Consider the following 16009-nt stretch of genomic DNA (forward strand, 5'->3'; position numbering starts at 1 on the left):
TCTATTCAAATGTGTCCTTTCAATCCCCTCTTACGTCATGAAAATGACATCATAAATGCACAGCATGAGCGTGGAGGGAGAGATATTCTAGATATGTCTCTTGAGGAGGGGTTTTAGGGGCTGCAATATGAGTCAAACAGCGCAGGAACAGTCTAAAATTTATAACAATAAGAAGGTCTTTTACCCACCCCTGCATCCAACTAAAATACTGGTCCCAAGGATTAGATAAACCAGAGTTACGTTTAAGTTCAACATTCTTATTGATAGTAATAAGGGACTCAAACCTAGCCTTAACCTGGTCTCGGGCCTTGAATTCATCTGGGACCCCTATCTCATCTATGTATAGCTAAAGTGCACTGGCCTATCTACTGGCTGAGTAGTTTAACACGGAGCCGGAGGTCTCCACAGAGCCAGTAAATATCACCTAAAGCAAAATCTAATGCTGCAACAGTGAAGCATACCTATAATTTCCAAAAAAGAATACTAGGCTGTAGTTAAATTTCCAGTATGCCTCGGACAATAGTTTCTGATTAATACATTAACACATTTTAGCTAATCATGATTTAATCAGGACTACTTGAAACCGTCTTCCTGCCCTCAGGGTCTATCTGCATCCCCATGCCAGAGTCAGATTGATACAATTTCCCATAGGCCTTTGGTGACACCAGCTATGCCAACCGAAAATGCTGAACGCCTGCAACGGCTATGCTGACATCTTCCATATTCTTTGAAATGAAAGCAAACTTGTGGTACCCTTAGCCAGCTTGCCTCGCTTATGCCTTGCCAATCTCTAACAGTATATCATAGCTGTCCTCCAAGCTATGAAGATGAACAGTTCCCATTATGAGTTCAAACCTCTGTCTTAGGTTGCATAGATCGTATCTATATCTTACCCGTCGTTGAGCGAATGAACGTACATAAGGGGTGTAGGAAACTTTCTCAGGAGGCCCAGGCAAAAAGGTACAAGGATGTCATAAGAGAGTATGTAAGTATGGGATATGGGATAATATTATCTCTGACCCTGGTAATGGTAATGCAATAGGCCATGCCAAATTAAAAGCAAATTAGAACCAAATTAGCAAGTGTCAGAGAAGATACTGGAAATTCATGTATAACTGCCTTAAAAGCTAGAAGGAACCTTGTGAGAAAAGAAATGTACACATGTTTCACTTTACAGCAAAGGAGAATCATAACAATACATAGCAAAATTTATACAATAATTAAGATAATGATAGGGTGAATTAAAACATTAAATACATGGTTTGCAGTGGGCGAATACTCAAAGAAAAGTTCCAAAGCTTGAGACATGAGCATCTCGGAGCAAATTTTGTGCAATCTGTCCATTTTCAAAAGTGATAGTATGATTCACTTCTTTGGAGGTTTTCTTAAGTTGTTCAATGTAAGTATGGAGTTCAGTAAAGTTCAGCAGCTTTTGGAATGTCTCATTCCCCATTCCAAGAGGTAGTGGATGTACAGCATATGAAATAAAGTCTGAAATGTCCATAGAATAGGTTAAATAGGAGGAATTGTACAGCAAAGCGTTCTTAGGAAGGTGGCTATCTCCGATGAACAGGAAATATTGTGTACAGCATGTGTGGAAAAGTCTTTGCAGTCAGGGTGCAGGAAGATGAATTACAGTCTAGCAGGAACCGGCAGTCTCTTTAAACTGGTGAGATGCACACTTGGGATGAGATGATGTTTGCACAGGATCACTGGAAATTAGTGGTGTTCACCCTTTAGATGAAATGATGTCTGTGCATACAGGGAGGGATTTGAAAAGAGTCCCGATATCATTCAGCAGCTGTACTCCAGTGTGATAGAAAATGGAGGAGAAACCATGTTGCCTGTACTGAATGTAGAGAGAGAGAGAGAGAGAGACCAGGTTGCCTGTACTGAATGTGGCAACATGTGACAATATTAATACATTTACTTGTTATAGTTATGGCAAAAGAGAGACAATATTCAAGTACTTAAGGTTCTTAATCAGACATTCCAAAAAGATATGTTTTTGTGTGCCGCATATAACTATTATGGCAATTCAGAGAGACCATAATTCTGTACTGAATGTATTTAAAAAAATTATGTCAGTCAGAAATGTGTACTGAATGGTTCATATCAAGTGAGCACCATAGAATAAACACTGTATAGATATAGAATAAAACCTTTTCTTAAAATATAACCCCTAACTAAGCTACATTTAGCATATGCAAATTATAGGGAAAAAAGAACATTGCGCATTTGGGCTAGTAAAAAGTGGGAAAAGAGCTAGCTTTAGAAATGGCCAATATTATATATCCTGGGGTACCCCTCAAACCAAAACAAGTAGACAAAACACAGACCACATGGCACAGACAAGACACAAAACATATAGCTCTAGGCTTCAAACTATTCTTCCATCGGTCAAGTGTTCAGAGCTGAACTTATCTCTGGAATTAAACACATTGTTATAGAAAAACAAAACAGAGATGAACACATGAGTAAATTATATGGACAAATAATGCATATCATAACCATCTCATATTTAGAAAAGCTAATGTCTCTTTGGATCGTCTTTATCTCTGCAGTGACAAAGAGGATCCCTGGAAAACACCAGAAATATCCTAGTGCCAAAACTGGGATGGGCATGCATATATCCGAACCGCTGCTAAGAAAAAGAAAAGAAAAACACATTTTAATTTTGCAACATCCTAATTTCAGCTAAAACAATAAGAAGGAATTTTTTCCATTCACAAATGTGCCAGCTGTGGCTTTCCAGATTTTATCTTTAATAGTCCTGTTCATGCGTTCGACAATACCGGAACTCTGTGGGTGATATGGGAGATGAAATTTCCACTCAATGCGGAATGCGATAGCTAAATCTTTGCATACTCTGGCAGTGAAAGCAGGACCATTATCTGTTGATGTGTGTGGGACATCCCCACCTAGGGATGATTTCGCGAAGTAAAATGTTCACCATAGTCTGAGCAGTTTCATTTGTAGTGGGAAAAAACTTCAGGTTATCGGGAGAACATGTCAACAATAACAAGGGCAGCTGGTATACAGGGTTTCCCCTCTTTGCACCAAAGTCCGTCTGAAGGGCGGCTTTGGGCACCGGCCAGATGGGCATTGATTAAGCCAGTGACCAGGGTCTCCGCAATTAAAACATCCAGTACTTCTAGATGGATTATTACCATCTCAATCGGAGACAAGGGCCCGCCCGTTACGAAACCCGTGACCCCTTCTTCCGCGAGGAGCGGACAGGCGCGGTCCCCAGGTAGGTAGCTGGCCCTAATAATGCAGGATTTCCCAAGGCTTAGAGATCTCAAAGCGTAGGAGAGTGTTGCGTAGTGGTTAGCGCTACAGCCTAAGGAACCTGAGGCTTGGGGGTTCAAACCCCGCACTGCTCCTTTTTTCAATCTGAAATTATGCACGAGAACTAGTGGGCCATTCTGAAATCATTTGTTTGACCAGAATCTGCAAAGGAGAACGGAGGTTAGAAAGGAAAGTCTGAAGTAGGGAATCCATATTTGCATGGGCACTAAGTCGAATCATATTGGATTCCTGTTACTCATCGCATTACCTTTAAAATCCTACTTTTAGTTTTTAAAACACTGTCTTTGAACGAACCCCAATTCATTAATAACTATTTACTCCCCATAGTATATCACTTTCTTTAAGATCCATGGAACACCTTACCTCAGCATGTAAGAGAAGAAAATGACCTAAACCATTTTAAAAGCAATCCGAAGAGCTTCCTTTTTAAAGACGCCTTTAATTTATTTATTCCCTATTCCTATTGCCCTCACCATTCACGTCTTCCCTTGTGCTCTATTAATACAATTGTAGTTCTGCCCTTTCTTCCTTATGCATCTGTTAGTTTGTATGTCAATATGTCAGGCTCATGTAATTTACTATAAATAAACATATGTGTACACCTTTTGTTTTTTATTTGTAAATCGCTTAGCAAATTAAATTAAGCTATTCAATAAGTTAAAAATAAACTTGAAACCTGAATCTCACAAATTTCCATATTTTTCTTGCTCTATCTGTAAAACTAATTCTGGCCCCTGTATTAATTAAAGTTAATTTATCCTGACCCTCTTTAAGACAATTGCCTCCAAATTATTCAAAATACTGCCATTAAAATCATTTCACCTTAAAAGCTCAAAAATTGGATCATGTCACACCACTTTTGATTAACTCCCATTGGCTTCCCATAGATCATTGATTTACTTATAAAATAATGTTACTGATACATAAAACCATAGCTTCCGGTCTACCTGATTTCATCAACAGGTTATTAATCTCCCACAACCTGCATCGCACATTACATTCTTCTTATCAAAACCTGTTATCCATTCCCTCTTTAAGACACCTTGGCACCGTGCATACTAATAAAGTTCATCACTTGATAAATTTAAAACTAGCTTGAAGGCCTTTCTTTTTAAAGACGCATTTGGAGTATAATAGTCCTTTTAAGGACTGTAATGGGACTTTGCTCCTTGCTTTTCTTATTCATTTTAATCTTTTCTACAAAGTGCTAGATTATTTATTTTTTGTTTCCTCCCTTTTGTTTTCATCCTTCTCTCTTTCTTTTTCATTATAATTTGTTTTGCTTTGTTTTTAAATATATGCCTTTCTGACTGTCTGTTTTAATAATTACACAAATGTATTTTCTACCCTTTTTCATTTTGTTTCGGTAAGTTCCCCAAACAAACCTGAAACCTACTGGCCTACAAACAGTGCTGAAAACTAGTCAGCCTGCTTGTCACTACAACAAAGGACAAAGACTGCCACAGAATCAGCTCTAGGACACCCACTGCAAAAACCAAACCTGATCTAATACATATATGCAGACGACATCTCCATCCTAACAGCATAACAAATGAAATCTCAAAATACATTACTCATATAATGACTGAAATAGAACATTGGACAAGCAACTTCAAACTGAAACTTAACACAGAAAAAACAAAAATCTTCCTTGCAAGCCCAACGGATAAAATTACCAATTCAACGCTACATATAAAAGACCATGATTACCCAATTACCAACACAATAAAAATATTGGGAGTCACATTGGACACACACACCTCACTATGATTGAACACACGAATATTGTGGCAACAAAATGTTTCACGATGCTATGGAGATTAAAGACCATCAAAAAATACTTTGACCCACTTTCGTTTAGATTACTAGTGCAATCACTAGTGCTTTCTACCCTGGACTATTGTAATATCGTTTATTTGGGTATCATTCAGAACTCAGCTGTCCGCTTGATATATGGATTAAAAAAGAATGACCATGTCACCCCCACCACAAACCACTGCACTGGCTGTCAGTCGAGGCAAGAATATTATTCAAGTTCTCCTGCATATGTTTCAAGCTAGTTTGGGGACTAGCATCTATGTATCTACAAACCCACTTTGCACTCCACAACCCAACAAGACAAACCAGAAACAGCTATCTTTTTTTTTTTTTTTGCATACCCAAGCATAACCAATTGTAAATACAAAACCTTTCTGGACAGAACCTTCATGCTCCAAGCAGATAAACAACAACATTGGCTAGACAGTCACATTAATAAAGCCGAACTGACCTACAATGCCTTTAGAAAACTCATAAAAACTACCCTATTTGACAGATACATCACCTAAACAGAACCTCACCAAGCACTCTTTCTTTTCACAATGCTCTCTGAAATCCTAATTCGTGCTGTTTCTGAATCTCTAAACAAACTGTACATTGTAATTTTTTCCCTTTTTTTTTTTCAGGAAAGCTGTGATTTTTCTTTACAGGTCAGCTCCGAAATTCTTAGCAAACATTATATTTTGTAATTTTGATTCCTAATAGTCTCTGTACTCTGTACTCCCTCCACATATTGTAAATCGCTGAATGTCCAGCTCTCTTAAATGTAAACCGTCCAGAAGTCGCAAGACCATGGCGGCATAGAAGAATAAAGTTATTACCATTATTATTATTATTACTGAAGCGAACAAAGTCTCATCTGTCTAGGAGGTGGAGAATCCTAAGTGCCTTTATGACCCATTAGAAAAACAATATCACAATGCAGGAATTTTTTCAATAAAAAAAAACAATGTAACAATGCAGAAATTTTCGCTTACCTTACCTTATAAGCGAGGTACATTAATAATATACAATATAATCTTATACTCTATAAAATCTTATCTAAGCAATAGAAGAGAAAAGCGCATGCAAAGAATAGCACAGATGACAGAATGCGCAGACGTTTCTATAAATCCACAATAGAGACTTTCCAAAAGTCTTCACTTAATTTCATTCTTCCCGAAAGAATGGCAGCGGCTTATTTTCGCGGCGGGAATTTACCGAAAACTCCACATTAATATTTGTCCTTACCAAAAGGACAGTAACCGCGGCGGGTTTACCGAAAACCCTACAATTTAAATAAAGGGTTGGAACATGATGCCAATACCTGTGAGTATTAAAGAACAGAATTCAAAATTCAGAAATACTCACAAAATATTGGTAATGTCAAGTCCATCCCGGACGAGCCCCCAAATTGAAACGTACAGGATCCGTTTCTAGGTCCCGAAATTGTTCTGTAAAACATTCTATCATCTATTACAGACGTCCGGAGGCAATTTCCTTAGGTAAGAAGGATTCACAGAAGGCCCAAAGAAATTACCTGTTTTATTTCCAGAATACATTTAGTTATATATCCTTTCACATGGGTCAGTGGTAACCATCACAGGAAAAGGGGGATGGACAAGAGAGGGGAGGGGGTGCGTGAGCAGGATATGTACTTCATTGTTTAAATCTTAAAGGTGTTAAGAGCTGTGGGGGGTTGAGCCTTCATGTCTCAGACAACTAACCTAGTTAACATAAATTAAATGACCTCTTCCCAAACCATTAAGAGAGTAAACACCCAACATTCTACATTTGATTACTTCCAGCATGGACAGAGACAGAAAACTTAAAATGTGTCCTTTCATAGACAGAGACAGAAAACCTATCTATTCAAATGTGTCCTTTCACTACTGCCTGACCACCCTCATCTCATCTGCCCCATCTTACTCATCCTTCAGGAAATCTCTCAAATCTTTCCTCTATAACAAATTTCTCGAACCCCCCATCACCAAATAATCAAATACTCCCATCCTGTAATTGATACTGGTTGCTTTTCTTGACATTCACCACCCTGCATTGGTTTTGTACACTGCTTTGCTCTTGATTGTAACAAAAGGAACTGTAGGACTTAGGGATATGTAACAACTATTGCATAGCAAATCACTTCACCGCATTATTCTATCCCTTACATTGCATTTGACACTATAAGTCTCTCGCACTGCTTTCTCCACTATATAAATTTCTCTGCTGTATATGTACAATCTCCTGCATGGTAAATCTATACTGTTCTTCGCTGTATAACACCTTTACTGAATATGTACAGTCCTCATTGTATCTTCGCTGTAAATGTACAGTCTCTTACACTGTAAACCGCTCTGAACTGTTCGTGGTACTGCGGTATACAAAAATAAAGTTATTATTATTATTACCGTATTTGCTGGCGTATAAGACGACTGGGCGTATAAGACGACCCCCCCAACTTTTACAGTTAAAATATAGAGTTTGTTATATACTCGCCATATAAGACTACCCCTTCTTCCGCACACCTTCTGCACAACAAATAAAACTTAAAAGAACATCAGAATTTATTTCAACAATTTTAATTAATTCACTAAAGCTGAATAGAACAATAAACCCATGGGAGCTGCCATGCTATTTGTTTTCTGAACTGTTAACCAAACTGAAACTGTCAATGATAGAAGGAAGATAACACATAGAGGGAGAGAGCAAGTGCCGGGCAAGTCCCTAGCAAGTTTGCTTGCATGACAGTTTCCCTTTAAAAGCCTTCAAAAGCCTCCTGTTCGCCCCCGCAACTTCCTTAAGGGCTAGACTCCACACACGGCCGCATGTGGGAGAGACGTAGTAAAGAGAAAAGGGGTGGGGCCAGAGCGCCGCTGCTTCCCGCTGCGCAGGATGAAGAAGCTGGCACCCTTGTCACACTGATGTCCCGCCATGGCCCCGCTGATGTCCCGGCAGGTTTACTAGTACCGTAAGCACCGTAAGGAGGTAAGGAAGGAGATGTTAGGGCATGTAAAGTAGAGAGTTGTGCGGGGACAGAAATCCCACCCGTCCCTGCCAAAGTCCCACCCGTCCCCGTGAGGAATCCCTCCGTCCCCACCCGTCCCCGCGAGGAATCCCCTCCGTCCCCGCCCGTCCCTATAAACTTCAGAAATAGTTATTTCATTTAATTATGCTACTGAATTAAAGGCTCTGGTAGAAACCCATTTACAAATAAGCAAAAAGACTTTATTAATTTGAAAATATTAATTGGGAAGAATACATACTTTGTAAACGGGTTTCTACCAGAGCCTCTAATGTTTATAAATTTTTATCAACACAACTAATATACTACTTTATCCTGAAGCAAAAAAAAAAAAAAAAGAAATAGAATTCTTTTCCTACCTTTGTTGCCTGGTTTCTGCTTTCCTCATGTTCTCATTCAATTCCTTCCATCCACTATCTCTCTTCCTTCTGCATCTTCCATTTGCTCTGTTACTGTGCCTCTCCCTTTCTTCCAAATTGGTCTGGCACCCATCTTCTTCTCTCCGCTCCCCCCATAGTCTGGCATCTGTCTTCTTCCCTGTCAGCGTCTTCTCCCTACTCTCTCTTCCTCATTTCCTTTGTGTCCTTCTCCCCCCATCTTCCCCATGTCCTTTCAGCATCCTTCTCCCTCTCTGTCTTCCCCATGGCCTTTCAGCATCCTTCTCCCTCTCTGTCTTCCCCATGGCCTTTCAGCGTCCTTCTCCACCCCTTTGTCTTCCCCATGTGCTTTCAGCATCCTTCTCCCCCCTCTGTCTTCCACAAGTGCTTTCAGAGTCCTTCTCCACCCCTTTGTATTCCCCCATGTGCTTTCAGCGTCCTTCTCCCTCCTCTGTCTTCAAGTGCTTTCAGAGTCCTTCCCCCCCCTCCTGTCTTCACCATGGCCTTTCAGCGTCCTTCTCCCCCCCTCCTTCTCTACCGCCCCGGGTGAAGCACAGCCGGCCAGGTCCCCTTACTTTTGTGGCACTTCCCCGACCGACCGACAACAGCCCCGGTCCGACAAACCTCCCTGCCCTTAACCGCGAATCTAAATTACCTTCTTACAGCTGCTGTAAGAAGGTAATTTAGATTCGCGGCTACAGGGCAGGGAGGATTGTCGGACCCGGGCTGTTATCGGTCGGTCGGGGAAGTGCCACAAAAGTAAGGGAACCTGGCCGGCTGTGCTGCAACCGGGGCGGGGCGGGCCGCCCTTCTCCCTTGATAGCCACTCGAACCGCAAGGCTACTCTCCTTCTCCTTATCTGCCCTGCCTGCAGCACAGAGCCGAACGGAAGTCTTCCCGACGTCAGCGCTGACGTCGGAGGGAGGGAGGGCTTTGTTTAAGCTTTGTTTAAGCTCTCCCTCCCCTCCGACGTCAGCGCTGACGTCGGGAAGACTTCCGTTCCGCTCTGTGCTGCAAGCAGAGAAGGTAGGGAGAAGAAGAGCCGCGTACATCCAGCGTACATCCAGAAGACTGAGTACATCCAGCCCCGCAGGAGCCCCGTGACCCTCGGAGGTGTCCCCATGGGATCCCCGCGACCCTAGGGGGCGTCCCCACGGGATCCCCGCGACCCTAGGGGCGTCCCCGTGCAGCTCTCTAATGTAAAGTAAGGGCATGTAAACAGTACCCGGCGTATAAGACGACCCCCGACTTTGGGGAGGATTTTAAGGTACTGAAAAGTCGTCTTATACGCCGGCAAATACGGTAGTTTAGTTTACTAAGACCAAATTTATGTTGCAACTGTGAAAACTCAAGCAACTTACCATTAGGCAATACATCTTCCAATGTACGTATACCTGTCATCATCCAATGCTTCCAGATGATTTTAAAACCGCCAATTTGAATCTTGGAGCTTAGCCAAATAGTTTGATTTGTTGATTTATGTATTGGAATAGGTGTTAAATTATTTACATATCTTAAGGTTTTCCATGTATCAACTAATATCCTGTTTTCTTTATATAACCTAGGCATCTTGATACTAAGAACATGGCAAAGTCGCAGAGGAAACATGAGTCGCCATTCCAACCATATCCAATCCAGGATATTTTCTTTTCTCCAAATTCTTTATTCATTTTTTCATCTAATAACAAGTACACAATATTACATCATTTAAAACTTTTAGACATCACTTAAATTTCTTTCTATTGTCATTGTAAGTTCATAAATTTATTCCCTCCCCACCCACCCTTCCCTCAAATATTTCAATCAAAAATATCATAAATATTGTATTCTTAATTGTTGATGAAACCTATAAATATAACATTATACCATCCCCCCTCCCCCTATATATAAAATTACTGTCAGTGGAAAATGATGTCTAATCATTACAATAATTTGCCAATGGCCCCCAGATCTTTTTAAAATTATTATAATTCCCATTCTGAAAAGCAATTACTCTTTCCATTTTGTAAATGTGGCACAACGAATTCCACTAGAATGTATAACTAAGATTGTTGTAAATTTTCCAATTACTGGTGATATGTTGCATGGCGACTCCTGTCATTATCAATAGAAGTTTGTTATTACTTGATGAAATTTTTTTTTTAAAATTTGTTTATAGTTTTACAAATTGTTAAACAACAATGTAATAGAAATAAACATTTAAGAAGAAACATAACATAAATTGTAGATCACAAATTTAACTAAGTTCATAGTCCACCAACTAGGGAGAGAAGATCCTACACCTCCAAGGGAAGTTGGTTTTTCAAGAAATGTTCATTCAAATTAAATTAGGAGATCAAACAGTTGGATTACATTAAATTATCATCCTGGTTATTAGAAAAGGCATGGAGGGAATTGAAGCTTAACTAGCTGCCTTACCCTCAAGGAAAAATTTCAACTGATCAGGTTCATAAAATATATATCTATTATTCTGGTAGGTAACACAGCATTTGCAGGGAAAACGTAACTGAAAAGTTGCTCCTATACTCAAATTTGACTGACGATAAATTAAAAATTTCTTTCGTCTATCTTGAGTCCATTTTGATACATCAGGAAAAATTAAGACTTTTGAACCATAAAATTCTGAATTATCAGTCTTATAGAATAGACGAAGAACTGCTTCCTTGTCTTGATTAAAAACAAAGGTTACCAATAAGGTTGCTCTTCCCATAATTTCTTCTTGTTGAGATGTTTCCAGGATAGCTGTGAGATCTAAATCTCCTGCTACGGTTCCTTTTCCTTTATCCTCTTTAGGAATATTTAAATAATATGATTTATGTAACGGTGGTAAATTGTTTTCAGGAAATTTAAGTACTGATCTCAAGAAGGAATGAAACAGTTCTCTTGCCGATTGGAGTTTGGAAATAGGAAAATTTAAAAATCTAAGGTTCAAACTCCTATTAGCATTTTCCAAATTTTCCAATATTCTAACAAGTAAATTTTTATCCTTCAGTTGTAAATTAATTGAAGCTTTCGCTTCAGTCACAGATTTTTCCAATTTGTCTATTCTATCGGATTGTTTTAGAAGTTTCTCTTCAAAAGTCTTAAGCTGTATGTTAGTACTCTGGGCTGAAGTGACAAATTGATAGCATACCTTATACAATGATTCCAAGCCACTCCAAATAGCCTCCATGTCTATAACATCAGGTCTTATCAAAGGAGGAAGCAAAGTTGAACCGGGAATCACCACTAGATTCCACCTTCTCCTTCTCTGTAGCATTACAGGTTTCTGTTCCTCCATTCTTCACTGTCGGCTGCAAACGAGCCAGCAAGCTGTGCATCTCATCCAGGGTCAGAGGGGAAATCTGCAGCACCGCCGGAGGAATCAACTCCGGAGCTTCCTGTGCTGCAAACAACGTTCCCAACACCGTCCCGGGGCGAGGAGGAACTCCAGCTCCCATCGGGTTGAGCGAAGTCTCGCCCTCCAAGATCGAGGTCTGCCCACCTTGATCTGCAGATACGCCAGCTCCAACTGGGACGGCAAAGTTGGTGATCGCGGCGAAGAGGCAGAGGCGAAGAGGCAGAAGAGGCAGACGGCGAAGAGGCAGAGAAAGTTGGCAGAACGCCCCTCTGTCTTCCCCTGCGCTTCGGCATTGCAAAAGTAGAAGAAAAAGCAAGTAAGTAAATCTTTTGTCAATTATGCAGGAGCCTCTCACCGACGCGACTTACTCCGTCGCCATCTTGGATCTTCTCCTACTTGATGAAATTTGACTTTTTGTTCTCATTGACATACTGAACAGAATAGTATCATATGATAATGCTACATGGTTTTCTAATAAACAATTTATTTGAGACCAAATTGATTTCCCAAAAGCCATGATATCGGGACAATAAAATATTAAATGATCTAAGGTCCCTGCTTCCAGATTGCAATGCCAGCATCTATTAGACTTAGAGCTATCCAACTTTTGTAATCGAACTGGGGTCCAAAATGCTCTATGTAACCAAAAGAACCAAGTTTGTCTCATAGATGCGGACACTGTACATCTCATTCTCCAAGACCAAATTCTTGGCCATTGAGATGCAGAAATTTGATGCTTAATCTCAATGCTCCAAATGTCTCTAAGACCATTCTTTGGTTTTTTATTCATAAATCCAGATATCATACTCATTTGATAACAAACCACAGGCAATATCATCATTTTAATAGTTTAGACTCTCCCCCACCAAGAAAGATGTAAAGGATTCCATTGCTCACACATTTCTGTTACTTTTTTTTAATAAAAAAATTTCATTCTCTTTCATTGTGTCTTCCAGTGTATTTTTTATCCTAATACCTAAGTATTTTAATCCATCTTTCTTCCATACGAATGAGAAAGAATCAAATAATCCTATAATACAATGCATATTAAGTGGAAGCATTTCTGACTTACTCCAATTTATTTTATAACCTGAAAATTTTCCAAATGTATCTATCAACTCTAGCAAGCATGGAATGGTAGTTTCTGGATTTCTCAAATAAAGCAGTATATCATCTGCATATGCTGAAACTTTGTATTTCCAATCTGTACGGGGAATACCCTGTATCCCCTTTGCTTGTTGAATGGCTAATAACAAGGGTTCTAATACAATATCAAAAAGCAAAGGAGATAATGGACAGCCTTGTCTAACCCCCCTCTGCAAATTAAAACGCTCTGATAAATTATTATTAATAACAATCTTGCAGCAGGGGAGCTATACAACGTCTGAATCATTTGTATAAATCCCGAACCTATACCAAATCAGTCTAATGCTTGATACATAAAAGTCCACTCAACCTGATCAAAGGCTTTCTCCGCGTCCAAAGATACAGAGAAAGCCAGATCTTTCATGGTTTTGTTAAATTTAACATGTGAAAAGCCAATCTGGTATTAGAAGAATGTCTCTTACGGGATATTTTCAGTGGGCTCTGGGAGGACCCAATACATACCTTGGCGCATAATATAGGCTTGATGATACCTATAAAAATTGGGATATATTCCAATCACTCCATTATAAATTAGCAAATACAAATAAAAATGAAACAGTGGAAAATAACCCCCTCTTTTACTAAGCCACAATAGAGGTTTCTACCGCAGCCCAGAGTGCTAAATGTTCTGATGCTTATAGAATTCCTATGAGTGTCAGAGCAGCATTGGAACATTTAGCTCTACCACAACTTAGTAAAAGAGGGCCTAAATATGGTACCATTTCATTGTACTAAATATGTGTTTTCAATTAGCTTTCAGAAGCCAAAACTTATTTCCTTAGGTCAGGAAAGTATACCATTGGGAAGGAAGTTTTGGTCTCAGTGTTGGTCAAAAATGTATTTAAATTAGCCCAATAAAAAGAGATCCCTGTATTTCCATTTTCAATGTATATTTATTAACATTGATTAATACAGATATTACACTATGATCCTAAACTGAAATTTTATTTTTTTTACTTTTGTTATCAGGCCGTTTACTTTTTCTAATTGTGTTGGTCCCAGTCTCTCACTTCTGCTTCTCTTAACTCTGTTGCCAAGATTTCCTGTCCATTTGTCATTTTTCTCATTCCTCTTTTTCCCTTCAGCTTTCTTCAAAATTAGTTTTCTGCCTTTCTTTCCAGATTGAAGATTGGATAATTTAGAAGGAATTCATTTTCCTCTTTTTACTGTGTCTACCTGCAGCCTTTTCAACTCATTCCACTACCCTAACTCTCCTTCCTTTTATTCCCCAGTTTCACTTGTCCCCCAGTCTCTTACTTGTCCTTTTTCCTTTTCATCCAGCATTAGACCTCTCTCTACCCCTTCCACTGTCTGCCTCCTCTTTCTGAGCACTTATCCCCTAGCTCTTCCCCTCTTCTATTGAAAACCTGCACCCTCTCTCTGCCTTCTTTCATCCAGCCTTTCTCTCCATCTAGCATTTGCCCTTTTTCGTCCCCTCTTACTGCCCTTTCCAGCATCTACCTCTTCCATCTGCCCCTCTCAGCTAATGTCTGTCTCTTTTCTCTCCCCCTCTTTCATCAAGCATTTTTCCCCCCTCTCCCCATTTTCTGCCATCCAGCATCTATCCATCCCCCCTACCCCCCCCCCCCCCATTGCTCTTGTCTCTTCACCGGACTAACCAAGTTAAAAAATATCTTGGGGCTGACTCTGCAAAGGCATTGCTGCTGGCTTTGTCCTGGAACACAAAGTGATGTCGGTGGAGGGCAGAACCGGCAGCTATGCCTATACAGAGTGGGCCTCGCAATAGCTTTTAACTTGTTTAGCCACCACTGCTGCTGCTGGTTTGGAGAGGTAGCAGTGGTAGGGAGGCAGAAAAAATGGGACTTGCAGAGGCTACAGGGCCTCTGGGAGTGCAAGGCCTTGTGCAGCTATCCCTGTCACTCCTGCCTAAGGCTGGCCCTGATAGGTAAGTAACTTGGTTTACCTGAATGAAATCTTTTAGGAATTACCCTAAAATTGCCACCAATTCAAGGGAAGTATTACCTAGATAGATTTTATGCTTTCTGTGCAAGAGTATGCTAAATATAAAATAAGTGTGTAGTATATTGTAACCCTTTTTGTTTTATTAATTTTAAGCCACCAATTTCAAATATCAAGGAAAGAAGGCGATATGTGGAACTGGCTCTAGTTATAGATTATGAATGGGTAAGTTATAACTTTATTTCAAAACGTGCCTTTCTATTCCATAATCATGGGTCATATAACCAAATTTAGCTGTACAATTTACAAACCAAATACATCCAGTTAAAATGCAATGGGGTTGATAGTGAAAAGCTCTTATGTGGCTAGCATCAGCTGCTGATTGCATATTGAAAATATCCAACTGTATTTGATATCCAGATTAATTTTGGCTGAAGAATTGGCATACAAATTATGGGCCCCTTTTACAAAGCCACAGTAACAATGCTGCCACTGTAAACACACTGAAGCCCAGTGTCGTACCTAGCATATGTGACACAGGGGCCCATCATTTTTTGACATCCCCCTCATCTATATGAAATACATGAGTTTTAGTAACAATCCATACGTTGCACAACAAGAATGCACCTAGGAAAAGGCAGCATCTTATATATTCAACCACTGTAAAACTAAAGAAGCCAGACTAGTACAGATTGATCCTACACAGTCAATGCTAACAGAGAACCATGCCTTTTGTACACACAGAACACAGAAAACACCTTCGCTGAGTATGGAATATGTAATAACAAACTTACCCTCCCCCTTATAAAACCGTACTGCAGTTTTTAGCACTGGCCATTGTGGTAATAGCTCTGATGCTCATAGAATTCCTATGAGTGTCAGACCTGTTACCACCATGACCAGCGCTAAAAACTAGTGCTGCCCGATTCAGGAAAAAAAAAATTGATTCGATTCAGTCTAATGAATCGATTTTTCGATTCGATTTTCCTGCCCAATTGGGTGTTTTGTAAAAACATCCTAGTGGGTTTATTTTATAGCCTCTTCACCCCCTTTGCCTTCTCCTAACCACACTGGCTCTGTGGTGTAAACAAA

The 16009-nt window shown here is 39.8% G+C and overlaps 1 protein-coding gene across 1 annotated transcript in view; it reads left to right on the forward strand.

Annotated features, from left to right (window-relative positions):
- Positions 1-16009, forward strand: part of LOC117362933 (disintegrin and metalloproteinase domain-containing protein 9-like) — a 570152-nt gene that overhangs the window by 165217 nt on the left and 388926 nt on the right. Inside the window, exon 5 of the mRNA XM_033950023.1 lies at positions 15074-15142. Coding sequence (XP_033805914.1) covers positions 15074-15142 — 69 coding nt within the window. The remainder of the gene's footprint in view (positions 1-15073; positions 15143-16009) is intronic.

This window comes from Geotrypetes seraphini, chromosome 6, assembly GCF_902459505.1.
Source record: "Geotrypetes seraphini chromosome 6, aGeoSer1.1, whole genome shotgun sequence".
In the NCBI taxonomy this organism is placed as follows: Eukaryota; Metazoa; Chordata; class Amphibia; order Gymnophiona; family Dermophiidae; genus Geotrypetes; species Geotrypetes seraphini.